The sequence below is a fragment of the Berghia stephanieae genome, chromosome 7, assembly GCF_034508935.2.
Source record: "Berghia stephanieae isolate SIO BIC M18660-M18661 chromosome 7, UCSD_Bste_1.3, whole genome shotgun sequence".
NCBI classification, from domain to species: domain Eukaryota; kingdom Metazoa; phylum Mollusca; class Gastropoda; order Nudibranchia; family Aeolidiidae; genus Berghia; species Berghia stephanieae.
Genome location: NC_088366.1, coordinates 32,403,547 through 32,424,579, shown reverse-complemented (window position 1 = coordinate 32,424,579; position 21,033 = coordinate 32,403,547). Strand labels below are relative to the sequence as shown.

The window sequence follows — 21,033 nt, the reverse complement described above, 5'->3', positions numbered from 1 at the left end:
ATGTGTGAGTTGAGACGCTATCATCGCTCATCATCTAGTCTAAGCTAATTGTGCGATGATTAGTTGTTTTTTTTTAATACAAAAATGAAGTGAAGTTTATTTAGATTAATTTTTACTGTTTTTTTTTTCAATGCATGAAATAGTTTTATAAGGAAATTGACAACTGAGTCAATTTCTGACTGGATAGACTAATAAGTTACCTCCCTGACCTTAACTTGATATAACAAAGCTCTTTAAATCGGATTATACTTCAATCATTTTTTGATTGCATTGAACTAGAGTAGGTGGAGAGTTGGTTTTGGAAAGTGTGATGTTCAGATTATAAAGTCATAAATCCTCTATCTTTTAATGGGTTGTTCCCAAAATAAGAGATCTGGAAACAAGAATTTCTGGATTACGGTGTACAAATAAAGAAGAAAAAAATCTGTCTCCAGGTGATGTCCGGATAATGGAGACATCCGGATTGTGGGGTTTGGGATTAGAGAGACCTGACTTTAATTGCTTGTCAAGATTTCTCTTATATTTTTTATCCAACATGACTCTCAAGTTCTTAAAGAAGAGCAAATTTGTCAGCACGTCAAGTGCACTTCCAGTCCACAATGGAGTATGCGAGCCCACATTTGTAGAAGTTAACGCATTTTTAAAAATGGCTAATGAAAAAATGTACATTCACAATATACATTGCATGAGAGAGACACATGATCTAGAACTAAGTCAACTGGACATTAAGAGTAAGAGGATAACGTGCTAGACTGTCAGTTTTAACAAATTCCATCATGGACTAACAAAAGTTTTCGATAGTTACTAGTTATTTTCAACATGGTGACATTGCATACGTATCACACACTCACCAAACATCCAATATCAAGCAATCACTTTCTATAGGTAGATAAATTACCTTTTCCTTCCTAACTATCAGAAATTGGAATGCATTGAAATTGAATTGGCAACAAACCATGATGGATTAATATAATTAGTTTGCATGAAGCAACCAAGTGCAAATGTCTGTTCTCAGCATCAATAGTAGTGAGAATATTGAATGGAAATAGTAAACTAGTTGGTTCGGCCTTTTGAAAAAATTGATTTTATGTTCATTTGTGCCCTGGTATCAATTAAGATGAACTAAAACCTTCAATGTAAAGGCAAAATTTAGTAGGAATTATTTTTAGAAAGTTAAAGTTCACGTTACTACACCAGTCTTGAATTTCAAATCATTGAAAATTTTTTTTAAAAAACAAAAAAAACAAACAAACATTTGATACAATATTTATAAAAAATTATTTTGGGCTTTACAGATTGCTGCTGCAGTGACTGGAATGTACAGTATTTCAGTGGTAGACTTGGTAGAAGGGACAATCTTGGCAGAGCATTCCCTCCCTGCACCACCCACTGGCCCTCTGGTATATGGGGACTTTGATAATGATGGTATCATGGACTTGGTCGTTACTTGTAAAAAAGGGTAAGAAATGGTTTCATGTGAGTTTTTTTTGTTTTGTTTTTTTTTTTATTTGGGGGAGGGGCGGGGGGGAGTGGTGGAAGTGACTTTCCTTTCTAAAAAATAGATTTTAAGACACTTTACAATCTCTAGTTAAGGGATTACATTTTTTCTGCCCAACTCCATCCTCTGGCTTAATATTCCTTCAGAGATACTAGAACAAACAAATTGAATCGGAAATTATCCCAGTTTCTGTAATGGCTTTTAATTAACTGCTCACAAGGATGAAAGTTAAACACAGAGTACTTCCATCAGATCTATTTTTAATCCACATTACCCAATCAATCATATTAAATGGAGGCCAGAAGAAGGAAAGAGTGCTTATAGTTGTGGAGGGAAAGCGGGGGGGGGGGGGGGGGGGGGGGAAGGGGGTGGTGAGGGAGATGTAATTACAAGGTCTGTTTGTATGTTGGTCAAGTGCTCTACCTATCCCTCCAGGAAAATGCCACTGCATCCACATAATTTTGCCTTCGCCATATCTTTGCCGCATATATCGTCTCTTTTTATTTACTTAAAAAGTTTTTTTTTAAAGAATAAAGTCTTTGCCACATATTTCGCTTTTTTAAATAATTGGTTGGTGATTTTTTATTTTAAAAACATGTGGCATACAATTTGTAACTGATTGTAATGCATAGCAGAATTGATTGATGTACTTAGGGCAGTAGTATAAACATGTCCGTTAAATAACTGGGACAAGCATGATGTGTGGCTGATCCAATATTTTCCTGAGCGATCAGCGATCCTGGGCATAGCAGTGTAAAAAAGTGGACAATTTATTTAAGATTTTCTCTGTTTTGACTTCAGATTCTTGATAAGCGTCACATTTGTTTTGATACCAAGAATTATGTGTCTACTCCAAAAATTGTTGAAATTAGAAATAAATTTTTATAAATGTATTTTTTAAAATGTTGTTAGGGAGCGATTCCATCATCAACATATATTTCTGTCGACTTGGCACATGACATGTGATTGACAGATGCCAAAACCTTGACTACCTGATGATGAGTGTGGGTATTGATGCTTTGCAATTTAATTAAAATACTCGTCAGGCAGTCAGATAAAATGTACCAACAAACAAAACTGTGTGTAGCAATAATAATAATGATGATAATAATAATAATAATAATAATAATAATAATAATAATAATAATAATAATAATAATAATAATAATAATATGTAAATCTTAATGGCTTTTTGTTTTGAATTTGCCAAACACTGATTGAGCTGCCCGTTGTTGTACCATTTAAATTAGTGTTATGTTTGATGCTTCTGGGTCCCAAGCTGAGCTGGCTTATTCCATTATAGGTCAAAATAATGCTATGAAGTAGCTTGTTTTAATTTCTTTTAGGCACGTTTGGATGTTTCTGTTCAAAAAGCATTTGTTTCATTGGCTTTGTTTTGTTACAATGTTACATTGGTTATAATGTCATTCCATGATAGAGATTGATGTATAGTAACCCCAAGATATTTTACTGATTGAACAACATTGAGTTCTTTGTTGAGTATTCTGAGTAGTGAATCTATTGGATCTTTCTCGCTTGTCTGTGATTCGCATGACTTCACATTTACTGGGTTTGAACTCCATATTTTCCGTTTCTTGTAGTGAATCTTAATCTTCACCATGCCTAATTGTTTTGTAAAGTAAGCAAATAAGTGTAAAAAGTAGTCCTTTAGAGCCATTAGGCCCATGGAGTCAGACTTTATACCAGTTTCTATAGCATGAAACGGACAATAGCAATTGCTTGCAATCCTTTGGATAAGACACTAGTCTATCACAAAGTACTTTCCACCAGATACAATAGACCCAACTACCCAATCACTGCTGGGTGGACAGGAAGGGTCAGAAAAAATCTCGACTTCTGCGTAGTCTCACTGTCCCTTTGTTTGTGAAACAAGTGCTCTACCAACTGAGCTATCGGGGGCCCCAAATAAGTGTAAAAAGTAACTGGTAAATCCTACACCCGATTCTGATATCAATAGCATCTTGCCATACAGAATGAAATTACTTCGTTGATTATCAGCCTCTCTTCTTAGCTTGTCCTCCCCTTCTTCCCCCCCCCCCCCCACCTGACACACACACACACACACCAATTCTAAATAAATACCTGCTCCATTTTAAAGTAATCTCATCTCTCCACTAGGTACATCGGTTTTACCCTAAAACTGAGACACAACTATGAAATGACCATCTTGTACACGCTGGCTGTGTTTCTTATCATTGTACTCTTCTCGTGGTTCATCTCATCGAGCACTCAGAGAGATGATGACAGTATGGCAGATGAGGATGATGATGATGATGATGATAACGATATTGATAATCAGCATATTCCTGTCAATGTGGATAATATAAGAGGGCTGTATAATTCTTGACAGTTATGACATTTTATATGAATGAATTTGAGTGACTTTTAACTTAATTTTATTGCCACTGTGTTAAGAGATCTTGAAAGATAACATGTAAGGCTTTATTTATTTTAAAATGTTATTTGGGATGTTGGAAAGAATTGATGATAGTCATTTTATGGTGTTGCATTATTTTTCAAAAAGCCTAACATGAACTTAATCAAAATATTCCTGTATTTGGCATTGGTAGCAGTAACTTTTGATATTGATGTTTTCTTTTTTCACTCCGTTTAAAAGAATAAGAAATCTAATGGTTCTCAATCACGCTAAAACATCAAATAATCTTGTAACTATAACAGACTAAAAATTATAATTATTTGAGTGAGAGAGAGTGAGAGAGAATGAAAAAGTCCTTTTTTTTGTGTGAAATAAGTAGACTGGGCAAGTACAAAAGATGTCTCTTCTATGTCAGTTTGATTTTATTTTTAAAATCTTGATTTAGGATATTTAATTTTTTACAGTGAAAAGCTTTGGTTAAAATAGAACAATAAAATATCCCAGAATGATTTATTAATGGTATCAAAACAAAGTTAACATTTTGTAACCTTTTATCATGAGGTGACGAGATCTACAAAATTGTTGAGAAAGGACTTCTTCAGAGAGGAACTCTTTCAAATCCTTGTTTTGCATGCAACATTGCAGTATTGTAATTTTATGTGATCAATCACAATTAGTAGAGAAAGGAAAGAGTTGAGTGCAAAGGAATGTTTGTAGTGGGTAAACCACTGACCTTTGCGGACAGAAGCGAGTCCACCGGAAAAGGCTTTTGAGTTAATCCTCATTTCTGTAGCATTAAATGAACAGTTGCAATTGCTTGTTACTTTTTGGATAGGATGCAAGTCTATCCCAAGGCATTTTTTAACTAGATGTAAACGGTAATCTACCCAAAAACTCATGTATCACTTACTATTGCGCTTACTAATTGGAAGGTTCAGAAAATTATCTCAACTACATCTGACATCAAAACTCATCCCTTTGCTTACCTCTGAATTATTGAGCCCCATAGTCCATCAGTATCGATCAGATCAGTAATTATTATGAATAGCTACCTTAGCTCTATGGTTGTGTTTTCATTTCTACTCATATGTGTGTAATGTTATGTCAACAATGGAGATGTTTTTTTTAAAAGGGTTTTACAGCGCCAAAACAACTTGATGGAGAGTGGGGAGGGGGGATCAGGGAGGTGCAACGATATGGTCTTAGCTTCGAACCTGAAATATACCTAGTTAGAATATTAACCGTGTTATGTGGCCTTCAACAAGCCACCTCTCCACAGCTCAATTTGCGGCGCTGAGCTGCAGTTGACACACTTCCGTCTTCCCTTGTAATAGACCCTCAGACAAATCTCCACGTGAGGATGAATAAAGGGAGCTTTATTATTTATTTACTTTATTGCCTATGTTGAGGGAAATAACTTTATACATAACATGTTACAAGAAGTTGGTGTGTTTGGGGGGGGGGGGGGGTGCTGTATCACAACATTCATTTACTGTCATAACAAGCATTAGCAAAATCATGGCGCGTGGTACAGTACATGCCGGCTTTAAGCATGGTCTTTGGGAGAGGGCATAAGCATGCTTAATGCCGAACCGTGCTTGAGTGCGAAGTAGAGATTTCCATGTAGAGAATTTCCACAGTTTCTTCCCTTTGGAACTCATGGTCGCGCACAAGTCTACGGTGATTTATATTTTTGGGTTTTTTCTTTTTGGTTTGTTTGTTGTTTTTTTAATTTATTTATTTATTTATCATTGCAATAACAATAAGGAAAGAGTAATGAAGAAATCAAAAGGTATGGAAAAGGTAGTGAAAATAAAAACATGGAATAATTTGACATGGTAGAGAAAGTTGGGTGTTGGGAAGGATCGGGGCTGTTTCATTTTGAGGGGAAATAATCAGTAAGAGTGCTTAGCTTTTGATTTGAAATAACACTCCCCTGTACAGCTCTTGTAATTGCCTCAAATTTAGTTTGAGATGTGAGGCCACCAGACTCCATGAACAAACGAATAGTGTTCAGGCTTTGCAACAGCTCAGAGGAAGAAGGCATTTTGACCGCTGATTCTTCTACTTCTTCATCAACACTCTCCTCTTCCACCTCAACTCGGGGCCGCTTCCTTTCCAGAGCGTTTTGGACAATTTCCTTGTCTGTTAATTCGCCAGTCACAGGAGCGTCGTCATCCACGGCGATGAATTTTTCGAATATTCTGGGATCCAAGTTTTCTGGTGGAATGAACGTCAGGGGGGTGGTAGCAGTTGTCACGTCGTCGCTTGCTGGGTTGATGACGAAACCTGCATTCTTATACTTATAGCAGTTTTTTATTGTCTCGGGAGTAACCAACTACCATGCTTCTTGCATCAAGTATATGGCTCTCAAAACAGTGATGGTAGGCAGTATGTCGATGGCTTTCTTTGACTCATCAGAATCAAGCTCGCTGATGATGATGATGTTTAGCGCAGCACGATAATGGCATTTAAAGTTCCTTATGACCAAGGTCCATGGGTTGAAGTGTCGCGGTGGTATTCGGGGGTAAAGATTCCAACTTAATGCAAGTAAGACCTGTTAGGTTGGGATGCGCACTGCAGTTGTCAACAAGAAGCACAATTGATCTTCCTTGAAGGCGGAGTGACTTGTCCACGTTCGAAGAAAATCGGTGAAAATGTCAGATGTCATCCATGCATTTTCGGAATGTTTATAAACAACGGGAAGCTTCGACACATTGCTGGGAAAGCCTTGAGGCGATTTGCTTTTCCCAATTATGAGAAGTTTCTTTTTGTCAGTGCCAGACATATTGGATGAGAACAGTGAACCTGTCCTTTTGCTTTTTGCCACCACTGATTTTTCCATTCTTGTAAACAAAGCCACGATCCGGGAGACCTTTGTAAAAGATGCCTGTTTCATTGGCGTTGTATATGTCATTGGTGAATAATCCTTTAGTAAAGTATCCATCACACGCTCTCTCCAGTGGTGGGCTGACTTGAAGTTTGTGCATTTTTTCTCCCCATGCTCCCGTTTGAATGTGATGCTGTGGCATTCTTTGAAGCGGCTCAACCACCCATCCGATGGTGTGAAGTCGTGACCCATTTCTTCCACCAATTGTTGAGCTTTCTGTTTCAGGATGGGCCCGTTGAGCATTCTTCTGGTTGTTTTTCAGCCCTAGCCAGATGTTAAGAGCAATATTGACATCCTCTTCTTTGAAACAATTTTCCGTTTGAAAGATTCTGAAAATGTGTAGCGGTGCGGCGACAGGTTTCCTCTCTAGTTTTCCAGTCTGGAAATGACTGATCTTGAAACGTCATGCTTTCGTGCTGTCTCCGCAAAGTTTGGAACTTGGCTCGATTCTATCTCTTCCATAATTTTCAACTTTTGCTCCATAGTGAGACAAGTTCTTGTGGCTGCCATGATGTTGGATTTGCTCAATCAAATTTAATATAAGGCGTCCTGTAACGTAATCTCAGTTGGTAATAATCGGTACGGAAACGAGGTGTTGTTCAGTCTGGTCGAATGGGAAATGAAATGATAACCGGTTTACAGTGTTGCCAGGTGCTCTCGACAAAATTCAGCTAACGTGAAATCAAAAATCCACCAATGTCATTTCATTGTCTCAGATACACCTATAATTTTTCAGTCAATAAGAGTTGGCTGAGAATTACGTTTATTGTTAGAAGACATTTGGGGGAGGGGGGGGAGGAAGAAATAGTGTTTTAAAAATCCGCCATCCATTTTTCACTGTTACTGATGGCAAAAATACACCAGGTTGGCAACACTGTCCGTTTATAAACGACAGGAAGTGTGTGTAGCACGCACGAGACTCGGCTATGCTCACCGCTGTGTACGGGTGTCAAAGCTACACACACACTACCCACATGGCACAGGGGAACTGCAGCACTCGTACATCACGCGTACTTCGATGTGTAGCTCTATTACTATTACTTACGTTCTTTGTGTTTGTCTTAACACACTCACCGCTGTGCTGTTCGAATTTTAATGGGTCATTGTTGAAAGTAGTATGTCGGCCCCAGTGATTGTATTCACTGTCTTGTAAATGAAGCGTGCCGGAAGCCGAAGTTGCCGTGCAATTTATATATGTAGTAAAAATTTGGTAAGAGCAGTTTAACGTGCTTGAGTCCGAAACGTGCTTTATGCCGGCATGTACTGTATTGAAATTAGAATAAATGGGGAAGTGGTAAGAATGAACACAGAGGTGTGTTATGTGAAACGGCGATGGAGTGCGTGTGTAGCTGGATACACACATGAGTGACCGTCAATGTCACAGTAAATCGTCAGGTTGAAATCACAGGTCGCATGCATTTTAAAAAATCCTTCACTTAATCCAATTTTTTACACTGGCTGGGTGAAATTAGCTTGTGGAAACCATGTTTGGGGTAAAAATTAGTTCGAGGAAGGAAAGGAATGGATAACAAATAATACTAAGGAAACAATTCAGGACATTCGAATGAGTTTGAGGAAACGGTATGTTCAAGGAAACTGTGCTGGAGTGTATATAAATAAACATAACATAATACAGTGCATTACGGAGAGATGATTTACAAGACATAAAATATCATCTTCCAAAACTCTAACTATATATTTGACTGTTTCCCTCCCATCTAGGGCCAGGACAAAAACAAGTAATCTCATTCCAAGACAAAGACAGAAAGCAAGTTGGAAAATAGATATAGGGGTATAGAAGACACAGTAAGTACCTCCCTGCCCACTATAGGTGGTCAGGAATCCCAACCAGAATTTCAATGTTGACTCAGTGGTTTTTAAAAAAGAAAAGATTAATTAAAGTTAATAGTTGCTTTTTTTTTTAATGCAACCGATTTTGGCCACTGATGATTTGTTGTTACATTGACAGGTAACCACAGACACACACAGCCACTCAAAGACTATCCCTGTTTCGCATAACCGAAACCTCTGCTGTTCTAATTCCAATGCCAGGCGCCATGATTTGCTCATGGCATGGTTGGCTACGACGATAAATGAATGTTGTGATACAGCACCTGTCCACCCCCGGCCCCACACACCAACCCCTTATAATATGTCATATATATACACTCGAGCAAAGAAATCTCGAACAAGTCGGAACCGGGTCTATTTGTTTGAGATTTCCGTGTTTTCGAGTTTTCCGTGTTGAGTATTTTACAAAGAGGTTATTAGGGAGGTAAATGTGGGTGTTCTTGATAAAGTTCATATTATAATGATAACTCTCCATCATTGTGAACTCTGTTAAGAAGAGTCGAGAGTGAATCTATTCAATTTCCTTTTATCTGTCATCTTTTACAAAATGAGAGAGAGAGAGAGAGAGAAAGAGAGAGAGAGAGAGAGAGAGAGAGAGAGAGAGAGAGAGAGAGAGAGGGGGGGGGGGAGAGAGGGAGAGAGGGTGTGTGTGTGTGTGTTTGTAACCCCTTTTTTTTACACTCATTTGTTTCACGTTGTATTCATTGTTCATTACTTTTTACATGAAACAACCGTCTCAATTTTGTTAATTAAACTGGGACTTAAATTCAACTTCATCATTGTTTTGTTTTTTGAGCTTCAAGGAGTAACAATTGTGTGAAATTAAGAATCATGAAACACACATGATCTACAGATGAGCTATCATTTCTTTCCTAGCATTTGAATAAAAAACATCTAATTCTTAACTGGACTAACCTTTTGAAAAGCATTCTTGTCATGGAAAGTTTTGAGAAGAAATCTCATTTACATGGAAAGAGTGACCTATGTGCACTAGTCATTACTTTTCTGCAAGCCGAATTTCTGCTGAGGTGCAGGGCGCACTGCATTGATGTATGTGTGGGCAGTACAAAATGCGTTGTCCTAATAATTGGCTGAAAGCAATGAATCAGTTTTCAATTTACTTTATCTGTAAAAGTTATAAGCATTATGAGTTTTGTCATTCATGTTCGATCGTTCAACTATCAACAACATGTAACATGGAAGCAAAGAGAATATCACTATCAATATTAAACTAAAAATCTTTGTCGAGTTGGAAGCAGAAAGTCTACACACTTCGCGAAAATTGCAGAGAAATGCTTTTAAAGATCTGTCATTGTCATTTTCCAGATTATGGAAAAATTTAATTTATAGTATAGAATTCATTTTTTAAAAATTCTGATAAGCCTTAGTCGTCCCATTTGATAAAGCAAGAGTGCAATGAAACCTTGCATTTGCCAGTTGTTAGTGATAGGAATGGATTGAATTATGTTATTCACAAAGATCTGTATGAAACAGTGTCAGACAAAACAGGTAGAAAAATACAAGAAAAATGCCATCCCAAAAAATCAGCCTGCCACAAACCTCCTGATTACCAGTCAGACGTGCTACCATTACACCACAACGAACATCCAAAAGTTGGGATGGTTTAATGCCTATTTGCTTCATAATCCTGTGTGAGATCAGAGATAGGGATAACAGATCGATAATGCAGTATCTTATAACTGAGGCGTATTCCGTTGGTTTCGAGTGCTCACCAGCTGGTCGAACGACGTGGTACTCCCTTGTCACAAAGCAGACAACCGGCTTGGAGATCTCTTGTGCAATGTGAAGCACCAGAAAAGCTAAGCAAGGTGTTTGTCTTGCTTTGCATCACTTATGGAAAACACCCTCATCAACTGGCCTAGAGGCAAGAGGAGACTGGATATCATTGGTTGGAAAGCATGCGTTTTCATTGCACCAGAATTTTTGTATTGATGCTGTCGATTTAAAATTGTGTGAAACACACATAGACATGCACTCCTTCACCATTTCGCATAAGTGACACCTCTCAAGCGAAAAATGTAATGTATTATCAGTACTGCAAGGAACAGTACTTGGGCCTTTGTGCTTCTTGATATTTGTTTGGTTTTGTTTTGTATGATTTTAAGGGTTTTACGGCGCTTGCAACACATTAAGGTCATATCAGCGCCAGTAAAAAGGAAGAAAATGGGATAGTAAAAAGTTACAGAATTACAATTAAACCACCCAAGACAAGGTAAGACAAAGAAAGGGGAATTGGTTTAAATGGGGAACAGAGGTAGATTCCAAGAGCACACTATAAAAGTACTTAGTTTGAGATCACCTAAAACTAAAAGTCTCATCCAGACACAAGCACAGGTCCCCACTAAGAGGAAAACACTCAAATGTTTGCAAATCATTTATTATAATACATCAACAAAACATATTACAGTTCGTAACAGTAACAGAGAGATGATTTACAAGGGAAAAAACATCATCTATCAAAACTAACTACACATTTGACTGTTTCCCTCTCAGTCTCAGCCAGGATATCCGGCCAGGGCCCAGACAAAACCAAGTAATCTCATTCCAAGACAAAGACAGAAACCAAGTTGGAGAATAGATAAAGCTGTCATCTGCATTTTTTGCCAAATTGGGACCTAAAATTTGCCAAGAAATTTGCCAAAAAGACCAAAATTTGCCACAAAATTTGCCGAGGAGAACTAAGCATTTCAGTAAAAATTAACACGCGATACAGAAAAAAAAAATATAAAAGGCAATTTATTACATTTAAGGAGGCTACATTATGAATAGCGTTGTTACAAAGATTTTAAAGGATCATTATCCGTAGAGAGTAGCTTCCCTTGGTTTTGGCCCAGGCAAAGCTGCAACATTTCTCAAGTTTCGCACTTTTTTTTCTTCGTTATTTTGTTTTCGCTTCTTTTTTTTTTCTCAAAATTTGTCACCCAATTTGCCAATTTTCCTAAAATTTGCCACGATTTGCCAATTTTGGGAAATTTGCCAAAATTTGCGGATCACCCTGATATTTGCGGCCGCAAATTGCCATTTGCGGCCGCAAAAAATGCAGATGACAGATAAAGGGGGATAAAAGACATAGTAAGTACCTTCCTGCCCACTATGGGAGGTCAGGAATTCTTGATATTTATATTATAAATGACATTAGAAACAAATTATCTCCACAAACAAGGCTTAAACTGTTTGCTGACAATAGCCTTCTTTTCAGGACAATAGATAGCAGTAAAGAGACGCATGAACTCCAGATCTTGATTCCCTCCAGACGTGGTCAGATACATGGCACATGGAAGTTCCATCCATCAAAATGCTATGTCATGTCAATATCAAACAAGAAAGAGCCATAACTCACAATTACAAAATGCATGATCATCCCTTACAACATGTTGACTCCATAAAATACCTCGGAGAACATCTCAATAAGAAACTAAAGTGGCAAACCCATATAGAACATATTACAGCAAAGGGGTTTCTCAAAAGGAACATAAACCAATGCCCACGAAGAATGAAAGCCCAGGCTTGTACAGCACTTATCGGGCCAATATGAGTATTAGAATATGCCAGCACTGTGTGGGATCCCAACACAAAAAAATGACATAGACAAGATTGAAAAAGAGCAGAGCAGCTGCAAGATTCGCAACCAGATAAAAAATCCAGAGACCTGGGTTGTGTGACGTCCTCCCTCCATTGAAAAACCGGCGCAAGGTATCCCGTATTGTTACTGTTACCTGAAACAAAACCATCAACAATGACCCAAACTCACCCATCATCATCATCCCAAACTACATAAGCAATGTATCACAATACATACAACCATTTACAAGAACAGACACATACAAACACAGCTTATTCCAACGAACAGTAAATGACTGGTATGTCCTGCCACCTGACAAAACGAACGTTGAATGCTTGGAAACTTTCAAAACAGTTTTGAATGCATTTGCTCGTCAAAGTGATCAGTGACTGTTCCCTATTTGATTGGACTAACTGAGCATTTGCAGTGATGGGCCCATGGGGCCTTTAGCAAATACAAGCCATTGAAGATGCAGCATTGCAAAATGCAGGTGACTTGCTCAAGCACAATGCATTGCGGGTTGTCAAACTCGGCACCATTTGGGTAAAAAGGAAAGACCATGCCGTCATTGTGGTAAGACACGGTTTTTCCTCAAACTTTTGAACTTTTTTGCATGTCTCGAGGTCTTCAAGGAAACCGTGCTGGAGTGTAATATTACATAAACCAACATGCTTGTAATGATATAAGACAACCGAAAGATGATTTTTTAAGGGGAAACAAATCACCTCTCATAAAAAATGAATGATAACAGTGGCCATGCTCCAAATGCTATGTTGTGACCCCCAACCCTGAATTTTTTAATTTTCTACCACTCTCTGTGTACTAAAGTGCTCAGTCCATCTAGAGTGGAAGTGACCTGATAATTTTGTCCAGTATTCACTACACAAAAGATAGTAACTATCATCTTGTTGCAATTTCAATGTTGACTCAGTGTTTGAACTCTACAATATGGCAAAGTTTGTGATCTTTCTCACGAGGCATGTATTTTGTTTTCCAGTTGCTGTAAACTGACAATTTAATCAATATTTACAGCACATGGAAGCGGAAAAATAGTAAAGTGAATACTAAGCCATTTGATGTTGTGGATTGCTAAGTTTTCTTAAAATAAATAACTTCACAACAATAAGATGTTATGTTTATGAAAATTTGATTAATAATTGAATATCAACAATGTGTATACATTATCCTCAAAATCAATTACAGTAGACTCCGGATAAGACGATGCCCAGGGGAACCGTGAAAAGAATCAACTTAACCGGAGTGTAACCAAATGAGCAAAAATGCTTGTGAACAAAGTAAGCCAATCTTGATATGTCCCTTCATGTTGCGCTTTTCACTGACGTTGCTTGGTTGCGTTGAATTGACCTGAGAAGTAGAGGTCCTGTAGTGGTCATCAGAGGCTCCTACCCCCAAGAGCCCCAAAGAGGAATCAGAATACACAAAAAAGCAGAATTTGAGATCAAAAAGCGGAATCAACTTACTGTTATTGACTATGACATGCTTTGCAACAGAAAATGTAATAGACAATCCAAAAGTACTCAAATGATAAAATATAAAATGTGTAAAAATTGTGCAGATTATGTAAAGAGTAAAAAGGGGGTCAAGTAAGAGAACACACAGGTCCTGGCAGTCTCAGAACAAAGCATTGACTGGATGGATTTAACCTTGTCAGGACCCTCCTACCCCATCCCCTCAACACACCTAATCAAACAAACGCCCATTCCGACACACAAATACACAGGGCTAAAATTAAATAGGGAAAGAATCTGACCATACTCAATCAATATTAATAGTACTCAATAATATTACCGATTGGAGCCAACATATAATATTACCTAGGTCATTGACCTCATACGCAATAATAACACTTCTGTCAACCCCCCTCCCAAAAATATAATATTATCTGACATCAGCTGCACACAATTTGAATGGACTAATCAGACACACTAAATGTGTGTTGATTGACCATAGGAGATGCTGATGAAATAAGCCATAGCTCAATTTATTTTACTAGAGATTTAAAAAAATTTTTTTTCGTTGATTGGAAAGCTGAAAAGCGGAATGTTTGCCTTAAATGCGGAATGTAGACCAATTAAGTTGAATTATTCGGCGAAAATCGGAAGCGTAGGAGCCTCTAGGTCAAGGTCATGCTTCTTGTAAATCATCGAGACAGAAATAACTGGTATGCCAATTTCTTCTGCGATGATTTTCTCTAGCTTGCCAGACTTTTCAAATGCATCGATCAGCTGGATCTTTCTTTTCAGCGATAGGTTTGCCATTGTAGTTGTAGACTTGACTTGAATTCTTGATAAAATTGATACTAATTAAGAGGACCAATACATAGGATGGCCTGGGATTAGAACTAAAACTAAAAAAAAAAAATAATAAAAAATCTTGAACTTGAAGTTGCGACGATGTAAAAAGTGAGACAGAGAAATTAAAGTTATTTGGGACTGCTTATGTACATTGAGCACGGATGTCAGGCAAAGCACCTACAAACATTGGTGTGTGGCAATCGTTTGCGGATATTCTTAGCTTTGAAAATTCTTGTTTATTTGTGATTTTATTGTGGTCATGAGTGATAAGAACATCGACCTAAGCAACGTCGATGTATCCAGAGTGCACTGTATGTACAATATGTCATAAGTAAAAATATTTTTTACCAAATGATTTTTCATCTAAGAGACATCAGTATCAGACTCAAAGCACAACAAAGCTTTTGAAAACAAATTTCTACAAGAATGCATGATTCAGATTACGTTGACATATGAGGCCCATTCCATACATAAGTTTCCCCTCCCTCATAAACTACTCGGTGCAAAATAATGAAATTTGGCAGTACTCTGCATTAACCTTTTTGTAGCGGTGCCCAAATTTTTAAGAACCTGTGTTGAAGAAATAGAAAAAAAATCATTTTCCTGTTGAAAGTTTAGTCATGCTAGCCGGCATAATAAATGGTCGAGAAATGAAGGAATCTTTCTCATGGTATGACATTCGACTAATAAAAAGTTTTCAATTTTACTCAGCAAGTCTGCCCCAGACATTCAGTGATCAAGTAACTGCCCTTGGAAACAATGCACCATCCAAACAAACCACTAGAAAGTGGATTTGAGTAATTTCTGATGGGTGATTGGATATGGAAGATGAAAGCTGAATGTCAGTCCTTGTGATGCAAGAATGTCAGCTGTTGAGCAATCCCTGGCTGAAGAAATGAGAAAATGTTCTCAAAACTTGTTTGTTTGTTTGTTGCTTTAGGTCTCTTCCAACACAATTGAGGTTATATGAGAGACCGCTGAAACAAAAAAACAAGCAATCTAACAAAAATAGTACAAATGTAAATCAAAATCATAACCTAAAGATATCATAAGCTAAATTATAAATAACCAAGAACAAACAGGCAGAAGATTTACAGAAAAAAAAATATCCCTGTCAAAAATACAATCACAAACCAAAGAAGCAGTATAGGCTAGTAAAGAGAAGAAACGACATCACTATCGGATCGTACACCCATGCGAACATCATAGGTATATGATTCAAGGGTGATGCTCCCATCCAACCACCCGCGTTCTCAAAACTACCCCCCCCCCCCCCCTGATGATTACATAAAACCAAAAATACAAAGTCATAGGTATCATCTACATTTTTATTCAAGATTGGTACGTTTTCTAAAATTATTTGTAGTATCCACTCTCTGTCCAAAGTCCATAGATCCACTTGAATTTCTGCATATTAATATTATGAATGCTTATGTGATTCCAATGAGTGAAAATTCTATTCATATCCAGACTACAGAGGGCATTCATATTTTCGATCAAATGAATCCATTGACGGAACAAACAAGCAGTTTTCAAAACATGTCTTATATGAACCTCTGACTCCATCATCATTCCATCCTACTTCCATCCAGTAAATGGAAAACGTGTCCACAGAATGGGTGATTCTAATGAGTGAAGATTCTATTCATATCCAGACTAAAGAGGGCATTCATATTTTCGATCAAATGAATCCATTGATGGAACAAACAAGCAGTTTTCAAAACATGTCTTATATGAACCTTTGACTCCATCATCATTCCACCCAATTTCCATCCAGTAAATGGAAAACGTGTCCACAGAATGGATGAGCAAAAATTTATCCCACAAAAAGGAAATACAACTTTGGAGCCTGTGACGAGGAGGGAAGTCAATATGACTGCATTGGGAAGCCAAGCAAAATTTATGGCGTTGTGATTGATTGAATGAATGAACATCATAAGGTAGCTAAAATGCGAGAGAAGGATATGACAACAACAACAAATGTTTGCCCAACACCCCATACCAAACAATAGAATGGACCCATCACGATGTCAGATGCCCGATAAACTCCAGCCACTGCTGCACCTGTGAAATATAAAAATAAAGACGACAATAATATTATTAATAAAAAGAAGCAGAGGAAGAAGAAGAATAACAATAATAACACAGCTGAACTCTGATACAATGCGAATATTGGGACTAGCAAAAATCCCTGTTGTAGCCGGGGCCCGTTATAGTTATATCCATGCATACAGTATTTGAAGGGAGACAAATCTGAAGGAAATAAAAAATGCAAAGAACACAATTTGAGTTATCTCCCTACATAAATACAGTAAATCAGTGTCTGTCTTTCATCCCTGGCACAATCATCATCTCTCGCCTTCTTTACCACTTACTTAAAGGCCGGTTGGATCAATGCAATGGTAAATTCTACCATTCTCCTTTCCGCTGCTTTCAACCCATCCCAACCCCACCACTGATAGCCACTACCACTAATAGTAACAGCACTCCAAAACCAAAATAGTGTGCACCAATACAATGATAAGAAAAGACAAGTTCAAGTTCAATATGTTTATTTTAGGCAATGCCAAATGAAACATACATTTACATAGAATACCCAATCAATACAAATAAAATCAATAATTAACTAAACTGTCATCTGCATTTTTTGCGGCCGCAAATATCAGGGCGATCCGCAAATTTTGGCAAATTTCACAAAATTGGCAAATCGTGGCAAATTTTGGGAAAATTGGCAAATCGCGTGGCAAATTTTGGGGAAAAAAAAGAAGTGAAAAAAACAAAATAACGAAAAAAAAGTGCGAAACTTGAGAAATGTTGCAGCTTTGCCAGGGCCCAAACCAAGGAAAGCTACTCTCTACGGATAATGATCCTTTAAAATCTTTGTAACAACGCTATTGTGTAAATTAATAAATGTAGCCACCTTAAATGTAATAAATTGTCTTTTATATATATATATATATATTTTTCTGTATCGCGTGTTAATTTTTACTGAAACGCTTAGTTCTCCTCTGCAAATTTTTTGGCAAATTTTGATCTTTTTGGCAAATTTTGGGGGTTTTTTGGGCAAATTTTGGCAAATTTTAGGTCCCAATTTGGCAAAAAATGCAGATGACAGACTAAAGGAAACTAAGTAAATAATTAAATAAATAAGGAAAATAGATAAGTGTGTATATATATATATATATATACTCCAACACAGTTTCCTTGAACTCCTCGGGCCATGCAAAAAAAAGTTTGAGGAAACAGTGCCTTGCCAAAAACAAGTTGGAGAGGAGGGGAGCAGGGGCGGGGCTCTTTTGGTTGATTTGGTGTCATGCACAACCTCTACTTCATGTTTAGAAATAAAAACAGCATAATTTTTAAAAAATAAGATTCCGTCTTTTGTCAAAGTTCGACACATACTCCCTTTTAAATAAAATGCGTACATCAGGCAACCGACTACTGTACCGTGTACTGCCCTAATTTCAAATTGTTGCGTGTCTGTAGTAGTGATGTGATCTCATGATGTGGGATGTAACTGTCACCTCTCAATTCTGTTTGGTTCCAATTCATACTATAATGAACTGTCCTACAACTGCTGATTGACCTGAAAAAGGGTTCGACTTTGCCTTCTTAAAAAGCTGACCTTGGTTGGTAGTTGGTGCCCGGTGTGTCTCGCTCCATCTATTTGCAGCACTGTTTGTTTTGGCCACCGTTCACAAATTATGCTATTTATGTCAGTATAATTATATGTTGGTGTGTGTGAATATAATAAATAAATCAACAGAAAAATAATTAAATTATATAAGTATAAGTGAATAAATATATAACCTCCTGTTCCAAGCAGTGACCATAAATAAATAAATGATGATGATGTATACTCACTGCTGACAACACCTCCTGTCAAGGGGGACAATACACCCATGACAATGATAGCCAGAGGAATCCACCGTCCTATTCGATGTTTCCGTAATCGACAGATGGCTATGATACAGGCAACAAAGTGAACCAACAGGGAAGAGAATAAAGCCCATAAAAAGACAGGGTAGAAAATTTCTGGTGAAGAAAAAAATTTTAAAAGAAAAGAAATGAAAGCACACAACATTGCTGACCATTTGCAGATTTTTGAGAACATGTAAATGCATGATTGTTTGGATTAGCTTTTCTTCCTGCCATGACGATGGGGAACAGGAATGAGTTTGTACTTTAACCCTAACCTCGATGAAAAGTTTGACTTATGTGAAAATCGACTCATCTGAGCAGTAATTTCTCCTCTTACCCATGTCTGTGGTATCAACTGTATGAATACATTAAATTTTAATTAATCATCATTCATGTGAATAGTGTGGCCAAATTGGATAGAGGACTGATTGTCAGAGCCAACAATGTAGGTTCAAATCCTGATGATATCAATTTCTTCTTTTCAATTTGCATTCAAAGAGTGAAATTAATATTGCAAATATTGCTTTTCCTGCCCCCTCCCCTTTTTTAACATTAAAACATGTACTAATTAATGTCAACATATGAGTCGACACCAACTGGACAATTGAAATTATCTGTCATGAAATTAAAAAGAGATATGTTAAGAGTTACAATTGGCTATGGCCCCCCTTGTAAAGAACTTTGAGCACATTTAGTGGAATTTGATCTAAGATGCTCAATGCTCACAAAATGACAAATAATCAGAGAGAGAAAATCTCGCTCAGAAACAGAATGACTATTCAGAATTATCTTTAAATATTCTCGATCACAGAAACATATCTAACAAATAAAAAGGGGAAAAAAAATTCAGTCAGTGACATAACAAACAAGCGAAGAAAAAAAAAGTCTTGCTCAGAAAAATAAAAACTATTCAGAGCCCCGCCCCCAAAAAAAGGAGATTATCAGAGAAAAAAAATAATGCTCATAAACAAAACAAATAATTATAGCCCTCCAAAAAATAATGAGGTATCTCGCTCATAAACAGAAAAAATGTTCCAAACCAAAGTGATGATGTTTGACAGTGAGTAAACAATGGATCGATAAATGATTTCCCAGGCAACAGACTATAAAAGGTCAAGATGCCAATTTTGCATTCATAGTATTGTGGCGTCTTTCTACACCTCCATTGGAGGTGCAAAATACAGTAGAACATGAAAGTAACGTACTCGGAAATAGCGAGAACTCGGAAATAGCGAGTAAAATCTAAATCCCCGTTTTTTTCCCTTATTTGAGTCAATAAAATTAGCATGAAAGTAGCGAGTATGAAAAAGAGGTCAACTCGGAAATAACGAGCATTTCCTGCCCCAGCCTAGGACTGCGAACGAAGTAAAGCAAAACAAGAGACAATGGCAATTTGAATATTTTTAGCCTAGCCTCTTTCCTTTTCTTATTTTTCGTTACGAGTAATATTACATAGTAGCCTAGTCTGTAATAGTACATAATAGGCGAAACAAATTTGGGTGGGGGTTGGGTTTGTGTGCGTGTGTGTGTATTGGGGGTGGGGGTCAATTATTCACCTAATGTGGTGCCACGCGACGCGCGAGATAAGCACATGTAACATGCCTCACTTCGCAGCATCGGTCAGCGAGTAGCATCGTTAACGAACGACACGATCAGCGAGAGAGGGGAGTGTGGAACCATTATTTCAATGGGTCAGTGATTGAGTCATGCGCTTGCTTACCTCATCAAACATGCCGAGTGCATACAAACACTCGCGCGCACACACACACACACACACACACACACACATACGTGTCTCGGACACATTAAGAAGACTCTCACCAAATCCTACATTGTGTGGACGTATCATAGCTCAAAAACCAATAATACAAACAGGCTGATTTTTTTAATGTATCACCTAGACATGAAAAGATTGGTGTATGCCAAATTTCAGCCCTCTGCTTCAATTTTCATGTCAACATTATTTTACTCATACATTATTGGGACGTATCACTAAGTGGACATCGCATGACCTTTGAACCTCAAGCATGTTACACAAAAACATGAAAAACAAACATAAAACAGACTTTGTAGAAATGTACTCCGGGCATCTAGATTCTTAATCTATGTGCATTGGAATATTGGATTTTTATGTTCTCATTGGTTCCATTCTGGAATCGAACCTAAACAATATGATTTGCCTATTAATGTCAGGACAAAATGATGGTACATCGTTATTTCGTGACTAAGTCATTAAGTATGAGGCTTGTAGTATTGACAATAATACAAGTCTCATAGCCTTTGGACTGAAAAGATAGCTAGCTATCTTTAAACTTTATTCTGAAATGAATTCACCATTATTTTCCTTATGGGTTGCATTATTTTACATACATTATCATAGTGGTACGTTTGAAGAATAAATGTTTCAGCTATATGACGCCATTGTTTTTTGTTTTGTTTTTGATTGTTTCTTTTTTTGTTGTTGTTTGATTGTCTTTGTTTATTTTGTTTGTTGTTTTAAGATTAACATAGCAATAGCAGAGATTAGAAATAGCTTATGTTTCATAGCAATGATAATCATAAAGGAAATTAACATAT

At 37.3% G+C, this 21,033-nt stretch overlaps 2 protein-coding genes across 7 annotated transcripts in view; one reads left to right on the top strand and one right to left on the bottom strand.

Moving 5' to 3' along the window:
* LOC144977089 (uncharacterized) overlaps nucleotides 1–9,408 on the top strand; it is a 71,834-nt gene extending 62,426 nt beyond the window's left edge. For all 6 annotated transcript variants that reach the window (XM_078921881.1, XM_078921882.1, XM_078921878.1 and 3 more), the window contains 2 exons: nucleotides 1,296–1,459; nucleotides 3,638–9,408. In XM_078921881.1, coding sequence (XP_078778007.1) covers nucleotides 1,296–1,459; nucleotides 3,638–3,866 — 393 coding nt within the window. In that variant the 3' untranslated portion in view covers nucleotides 3,867–9,408. The remainder of the gene's footprint in view (nucleotides 1–1,295; nucleotides 1,460–3,637) is intronic.
* Nucleotides 9,409–13,350: 3,942 nt separating this feature from the next.
* The window catches only part of LOC144977092 (transmembrane protein 170A-like), a 15,479-nt gene continuing 7,796 nt past the window's right edge, over nucleotides 13,351–21,033 (bottom strand). The window contains exons 2-4 of the mRNA XM_078921887.1: nucleotides 18,400–18,570; nucleotides 15,799–16,599; nucleotides 13,351–15,450 (exon numbers count right to left, since the gene is read on the bottom strand). Coding sequence (XP_078778013.1) covers nucleotides 16,469–16,599; nucleotides 18,400–18,570 — 302 coding nt within the window. The 3' untranslated portion in view covers nucleotides 13,351–15,450; nucleotides 15,799–16,468. The remainder of the gene's footprint in view (nucleotides 15,451–15,798; nucleotides 16,600–18,399; nucleotides 18,571–21,033) is intronic.